This window comes from Morone saxatilis, unplaced genomic scaffold (assembly GCF_004916995.1).
Source record: "Morone saxatilis isolate NCDOM2014 unplaced genomic scaffold, NCSU_SB_2.0 Contig16, whole genome shotgun sequence".
Lineage (NCBI taxonomy): Eukaryota > Metazoa > Chordata > Actinopteri > Moronidae > Morone > Morone saxatilis.
Window position 1 is genome coordinate 10,920,931 of NW_023339718.1, and position 7,765 is coordinate 10,928,695.

General features: G+C 39.8%; 1 protein-coding gene across 1 annotated transcript in view; it reads left to right on the forward strand.

Annotated features, from left to right (window-relative positions):
- ccser1 (coiled-coil serine-rich protein 1) overlaps positions 1–7,765 on the forward strand; it is a 108,291-nt gene that overhangs the window by 34,229 nt on the left and 66,297 nt on the right. The window contains exon 8 of the mRNA XM_035658228.1: positions 4,799–4,876. Coding sequence (XP_035514121.1) covers positions 4,799–4,876 — 78 coding nt within the window. The remainder of the gene's footprint in view (positions 1–4,798; positions 4,877–7,765) is intronic.

The window sequence follows — 7,765 nt, forward strand, 5'->3', positions numbered from 1 at the left end:
CACACACACACACTGACTCTTTTTTAACATGGATTTATACTATATATTAGGACAACTCTGATGTCCATTTGACCGCCACATAACGCAACTAGAAGCTGAAATTCATTGTTATTTCTCATACTACACCGACAGACCCTTCTCTGATCTAGTTATGAATTAATCGAATTGTTTTAAACCACTAAGGGTAAAAGGTTAGCAAATAATATGAAGCAGTAGGCATTTAGAATCAAAACGGTACACTGCTCCACTAAAAATTTCTTTACTCCCTGTTGTAATCAGCTCTATTTCAGCTCCATGAAATCATCTCAAAGTGCATGCTTTTCCGCCTTTAAAAGGTCTCTGTAATCACTTTGTTTTGTTAATTTAATCAGATTCTTTATTTGGAGACGGAAAGTGGGAGCTTCTTTGAGTGTTTGCCATCATATTCTTTATACGTACACATACACACACTCATACTCCCCCCATTAATCTTCCTGTTTCGGAGTATCACTCTGCTGTTTAAATGCTTCAGCCTACTTAAAGCTAAAGTTTTACCTCAGGCTATGAGGCCATCTCAGTGTGAAAGTCAGGAAACCGGTACAATTACATCCACACCATTACAGACATGATTAGCTGTAATAGTCACTTAGTAAAGCACTGACACGTTGCAATAGCTGCGTAAACTGTAAAAACCAGGGAACCATATTGATGGCCACCTTGTGCAGTCATGTAATCTCTTTAACTTTGGTACTATAAATGACTGTATGTCATAAAACATGTTAATTTTCTAGCTTTTAAACTTTATTTAATGATTTTTATTTTTTTGAAGAACATGAAATTGTTGTAAATGCGATTCACGTGCTTTATTTGGGGTAATTGCAATTTACAGAGAGCCTGACTAGGGGCAAATTCTCAGTCATAATAAAAGATTATACAATCAACTGCTGAATGTAAATTACAATTTTAGTTAGAGTACAGTCTACACTAGGCCAGAATGATAATTAGACTCTTTTGGAAAATGGCTGAGCCCTAAACAATTGTTCAAGTTTTTCAAAGTTGTGTAAGCACTGCTTCAATAGAACTAGTTATTTGGAAGGTTGGTGTTTGGTAGTGCTTAATATATTGTGTTGTGTATGTTTTGGAATGAAAGTGCTCATATTTTCACCAACACCCTTTGTCGCTATGTTTTGTAAGTGTATGACACATTTACATACCAAAGAGGGATGTTCGTAATACCGTAAGCTCTGGAAGTTGAGCCGAAAGAACATCCATTAGCAATGTCTGGTTGCTGTTTTCTTGTAATCTACATGGGTGACTGACCAAATACAGCAATATTATACAGACCCACACTCACAAATACAAATACACAAAAAGACATATAAAAGGGTGACCAGACCTTCTCTAACACCCCACCATTAGTACCTCTAAACTAAGATCAAAGCTAGCTGTGAATTACAGCCCACAGAGGCATATGTATGGCTTTCTCCCTCTCTGTTTACTGTTCATTTGTCTGTTTTTCTCTTTTCCTCCCAGGACCAATGTGAGAGAGACATGAGACATGAAAATGATAAAATGATAATTAGTGGAGAGAGACATAAACTATAGTGATGATGAAGAGACTAAAGGGAGTGCAGGAGAGAGAGAGTAGACAGCAGCAGAACATGAATATGAAAGAGGAGATACTTTGCCCTCTTTGCTTGCTCTGTTGTGTCATTAACTTGCAAATTTTGTTACCTTCCATCAGCAGATGTAATCCATTCTGCAGCGAGGGGAGGGTGACTCGGCATGTCTGGATTCTTTGCATATTATTTGCTTGACCTTCTGGTATTGAGCCCCAATCTTCTGTTCTTTTCTTTTGTTTACCTTAACTTATAGCTCCTAACATCTCCTCTCTTCTCCTCTCTTCACTCTAATGTCAGTCACTGGTCAGCTTTGTAGCATACTTCCATTTCAGTCATCCTCCGCGAGTCTGGCTGCGGTGGAATAATGTGGCACTTCTATAGCCTAATGGTTACAGTGCATGGTAACAACCGTCACTGCTTCAATTCCAGCCAGCATGCATATCATATCCCAAACCCCTCTCCTATTTGCTGTCTAGATCTTTGCTGACTAATAAAGGTAAAAAAAGGGCCCAAAATACATCTAATGTAGCCGAGCTAACCTAACAGTTGTCAGCAAGAAGGCCTGCAATCTGTGAATAAAATAATAAAAATAACATGACAGTTTCTCAGTTGCTGTGAAAGAGTTCTGACAAGGGGAGCTTAGGGGTCAAGACACGGACCACGAACTATGAACCGCAATGTCCCCAGTTCAAGCGTGGCCTTTGATGCATCTTTCTCTCCCTCATGTACTATCATGTCTCTCTCTGTCGTCCACAGTAAAGTCTTAACAAAGACCCAGTAAATGACATAAACACGAGTGTCCAACACAAAACATAGAAGAATATTTGTCATTACACATGACGTGTATGACCAACAGGCCAGATAATAAATCACGCCTTATAATTTCCTGTTTATTGTGCATCATATTTGTCAAATAAGCATGTTTAAGCCAGCTGTAGAGACTCCATCCATCCTTGATTTATTTCTCTCTCAGTAGTTTATCCTCTTGGTTGCATGGAGGAACATTTCCAAAATACCACTGTCTATGTGTGCATTAATGTTGCATAACACAATGATCCCTATTTGTCAATGTCAGCCATGGATTCTAGCAAAACTGTGACGGTCCCATTTGTTATAGCATATACTCACAGTCTTCGTGGGCAAGGTTGTGCAACATCCACACACCCAGTTAGCTTGTGCCTCCGCTGCACCTCTGTCCGTCCCAGTGACTCTTACCCCGAGGCAACTGCTTGACTTGTGGCAGCAGCTTATTCTTTCTGCACCCACCAAATCTTTTCAGCAGCTTAGTGTTGTTACAAAGGTAGCTGTGGATGTGATAAAATGTATTTGAAAGTGCTGTTGTTCATTACATTTCTGGAACACGTTTAACACAAGAACCCTCAAAGCCCAGGGTTAAAAAAGAAACAAAGAAAAAACTCAGCAATACCTGAGCAGAGCTGATGTTTCAAATTGGACATGTTTGCCAAATAACTCACAAAATTGCATGACAGTGTGTTGTTAATGTGCTGTTTATCTTTAAAAAGCCAAATGTCAATGAGAGAGGGAGTTGGCATGAATGCACCTTGAGTTATTTCATTTCTTGATTTAGCTGATGTGTGAATGTGATTAAAGGGGCTTTATCAAACTACAAAACCTGCTTTCCTTTCTCAGGCCATTCATCATCTTTAGACATTTAGCTTCTGGGTAGTGCAAGTCATTAAATCCAGAGCTCCTAGGCAGCTTCCTCCATTCTTAAATCTAAAAGGCTTTTTACTGAACCACATCTAATTGTGGGGACAGTTGTGTGTTAAGGCCTGTGGGACAGGGGTGACCTTAAAGAGAATGTGTATGTGTCAGAGAGAAAAGAGAGAGAAGAGAGAGTGAGAGAGAGTGTTTGGGTGTCAGTGAGGGTGAGCCTGTCTCTCTACATAGGGAAAGGCATTGATCACCGATGACACATTGAGGGCCTGATGCCATAGCACACCTATAATTCTGATAGGGAGGTATGCTTCTTTAAAAGGTCAGCCAAACCAATAAACTGTCAAGTTTATGCTGTGCAAAGATTTGGGCTCTGATGTTTCTCAGAGCTACCTTCAAAACCTGAATATAGGCCAAAAATAAACGCAAACAATCAGGATTTTTGCCTAAAAAGCAGCTTTTTAGGCTGTCTTGGTTGTAAGCACGGTCATTTCTCTCACACAACAGAAGGGTTGGCTTGCATATAAATCTGCAAGAGGGCAGCAGATGGCAAGAAATAGACCTTATCAGAAAACCGAGTGTGTGGAACATGTAGTTAGCGCATACTTCACTTTTCCGTCGTGTCTTTGTCATGTCTCTTGTCACATCCTCCTTGTGTGTCGTGTCATGTCTTTCCCATGCATTATTACATTAGTATCAGCAGTCCTGGCAGAGACATGACTTTATCTTTTCCCGCTTTCCCATCTGTCCTATCATAAGCCCTCGCAGGTGACATTAAGACCAGCATCTGCTCTTTCTAAAGAGTGTCTGTTTGTGTGCGTCTTGCATGTGAAACAAGCATGTGCAACCCTTTGTCACATGAATACTATGCAGCTGTGTGTGTGTTGTGTGTGTGTGTGTGATGTGTGTGTGTGTGTGTGTGTGTTTTGGAGCCCCCTCTAGCTGCCCCTGCTCTCTGCTCACTAGACACCTGTGTCGAAGAGCTGAGCCAAAATGTGTCAGATCACAGCTGGCTTTAGAAAACAGAGAGATTATGTAAGAGACCTGCTGAAAAAGAAAAGTTAAAATATAGAGTTGTATTTATACAGACAAGTTCTCTGAAACCAATTATCCTACTTTTTTGTGAACCAATGTTGCTTCAAACCTAGATTAAGAAACTAGATTTAATATTCCCCTACAGATATTCTGTAAAGAAAAATTACTACTACACTAAGGTTTAGGATGCTGCAGTTTAACTGAACGCCTCTCTCAATAGAGCCAGTATACTATACCTTCCTCTATTTTCTCATTGAATGCGCAGCCAGACTTCTATTTGTAATGTTTTTGCCAATATTGCTTAGCAACTAAATGAAATTACAAGAATTAAAAGCCAAGCTGCCATAATTTTACCATAAACAAATGAGTAGTTAGACTGATCCTGAAAAAAATATTCTGTGTACACCACTAGCTTATCAGCAGCACTTACAAGCACAATTCTCATCTTGATGTTATTTTTATATTTATGTTTTTGTCTTTTGCAGAGCACAGAGACGAGTCCTGCCAGCAGCCTCCAATCACTACCCATTAGCCCTTGCAGTGAAAAGTCCCTTCCATTTAAGGTAACCTAAAGCAGACCATTTTTTGTAGCTTTATGCATGCGCACAATACTGACTTTGTGTGTTTGTGTTTGAGACAAAAAAAGAGATGTTTACTAAGTGGCTATTAGTGAGTGTCTTGGACCAAATATCATTGCCATCTGTTAAATTTTTTTCTCAAGTCTCTCAAGTAACAGTGTTTAAATCCACCATTAAAGCCAGGCAGACATTGTATGGAGTAAGCCTGATTTTAGTCCTGAATTGCTCACCCCCTAATTTTAGAATTAGGCCCAATTACTGCCAGATTCATTGTCTAAATGATCAACAATCCGGCTCTCGGACAAGTAGATGGATATCTGGCACGTCAGAAATTTTGGTTGGCCGTCTTGCAGCTTGAGCAGTTCCACATTCCGATTTCCCTCATGGCTGCTGTCAAAAGATCTGTTCCAAACTTTAGTGAGCTTGTTTTAATGTTATTGCAGTAGTAGTTTACATGTTGGAGCTAAAAGTGTCATCTTGAGACTGCCGTAAAATAAAACTGAACAGAACAGACAGCCCATATTTTATGCATCTTCCAGCCATCTGTGGGTCTATATTAGCCTTTTTTTCTTTTTACTTTCCGTTCAAAGTAGAATTGCACAAACATACACTCTCTCTTTTTGTCAATATTGTTGAGGCTGCGGTTGTCTTATCTGAATAAACTTTCATTAAACAGAGCCGTCTAGGGGTGTTCCGTGTTTACGTTCAGTGTGAGCAGCCATGTCGCGGCTGGTTGTTTTATCCTTACCGCGTGGGCATAAAAGTTGCAGGTTCTGTCCGTGCAGAAGTGCTGATTAAAACAGGAAGTGTTGGTTATCACACTGTAAAAAATTAATACACATTCACAGTGACTGCCCAACTTTAAATGTTACAGTAAAATACAGTTTATGCCATCATTTTATACACATGCAGTACTCTTGCCGAGCTCTGTTGTTGCTACAAATCAAACTATACGCTGGGCAACATTTACTCACACAACCCCCAACTACACTGCTTCCAGCTAGTTCAATTAAAAGAACACAGCAGCCTGTCTGTGATCAAAAATCTAAAACTGAGTCTTCCTTTGATCCATGTGTCTCCTTCAGTTTTACCCTTATCAGAACAATTAACAGCCTTTTTTTTTCACACCAGCTTCTAATGAATCGTAAAGAGATCAAACAGGAAGAAAGAAAGCAGAGGAGCATGGCAGGGAGGGACAAGGAGAGGGAAATACAAAGAAAAGAGTTGCAAAAAGAGTGATGAAAAGCGATGAATTGAACGAGAGAGGGGCAAAGTGCTTTTCTGGCCTTGACAGGTCCCAGACCCCTCTGTCAACCTAGTGCATCAGAGCTATGCGATCTAGATGAGACTGATTAATCTCTGCAGGGAGTGTGTGTGTGTGTGTGTGTGTGTGTGTGCGTGTGAGACTGTGAGCAGGGTTTAAGTTTACCAAGGGAAGGCTTCTGTCAGGCTTTTCTCTGGGATTTAGTTGGGTGGCAGCAGAGTTCTTGTTAGACTGTTAGAGGAGAGAGGAGCAGAAGGGACGGGACTCTTCAACTCGGTGGTACCTTTTTAAATCCTATGGTGCTGTTTTATTGATATTTATTGATTGATATTGCATTGAAAGTTCTGGTCTAATATTTTGCCCCCTCCCTTTCCTTAAAATATAGTCCAGTAAAACACGACAAACTACAAACTAATGTCCCATTAATCTGACACAGCGCCAACAAATATTGCTCATGCTGTTTATTGAATGTTCTGCTGTTCAAAGCTGGTGTATGAGTGTGTGGGCATGTGTGTGTGTTTTTTTTGTACATAAGACACAAAGTCTTACAATACTTTTTGTTGGTACAATTTGTCACTGTGTCTTAATTTGCATTCATTTTTGGTTGTGTGTGTGTGAGAGAGTGGGTGTTTGTGTGAATGTGTGCCCTCTTTATTGACCTACATGGAGTATCAGTGGCAGCTGGAAGATAAGGAAAAATTAAAAATGTAGGGTGGGACACCGCATGGAGACCGCAGCTCTGACTCAAACTCTCTCAAGAAGGAATGAACGGATGGACAGACATCGACGGTGGACAACAGGGAGAATGGGATCAGGAGAAGTTAGAGAAAATGAGGGCAGATGTCTGATTAAACAGTACATACAACAAATATAAAGCAACCAATAAATCATTCAATAACAAGACAAGGTTTAAATTTCTCTCTGTAGATAAAACATACAGCGTAGACTGATGTTTGTGTTACAAGGTATTGCAGTCATACACAAACAGTTTGAAATGAGCGTGGGTGCTCATTCTTGACTTTGGGGAATGCATACAGTATCTGTAATCAGGATATTCTAAAAGCAAGGTTCACTTACTTGGTTATTGAAAGAGCTTTTGGCCATATCGCGTATGTCTGTATTGAATTAATGCAGATCTACCTAGTACATATAGATAGACAAAATGTTATGTGATACCTGGTTAGGGTGGAAGAAAATCTGAAGATTTCTGATTTTCTTTTTCTTTTTCTTTATTGTTAGATATAAAAAAAATGATTCACCAGATAATTAAATTGTTTGTATGGCAAACTTTCATTGAAAAACAAGCACCAGCTGGCATCCAAGTGTTAAGAAAATCTGGACAAAATTCTTGCTAATGGATGATGATTGAAAGAAAATCTGTTGGCTTCTATTCCAGTTGTCAATTGTTAGAAGTACGTTTTCCGATGAGCGATGGAGGATTCATCCTAATTATCCTGAACCCCTCCTGACCTAACCAGGAGTGGATTCTAAAAGGGAGGGACATTGTGGGAGTCACAGCGGCATAGAGAATGATACAAAGAGCACCAAGAAAGCAGCAAGAGTTGGAGGAATTGAGGTTAGGCAGCAGATATATATATATATATAGAGAG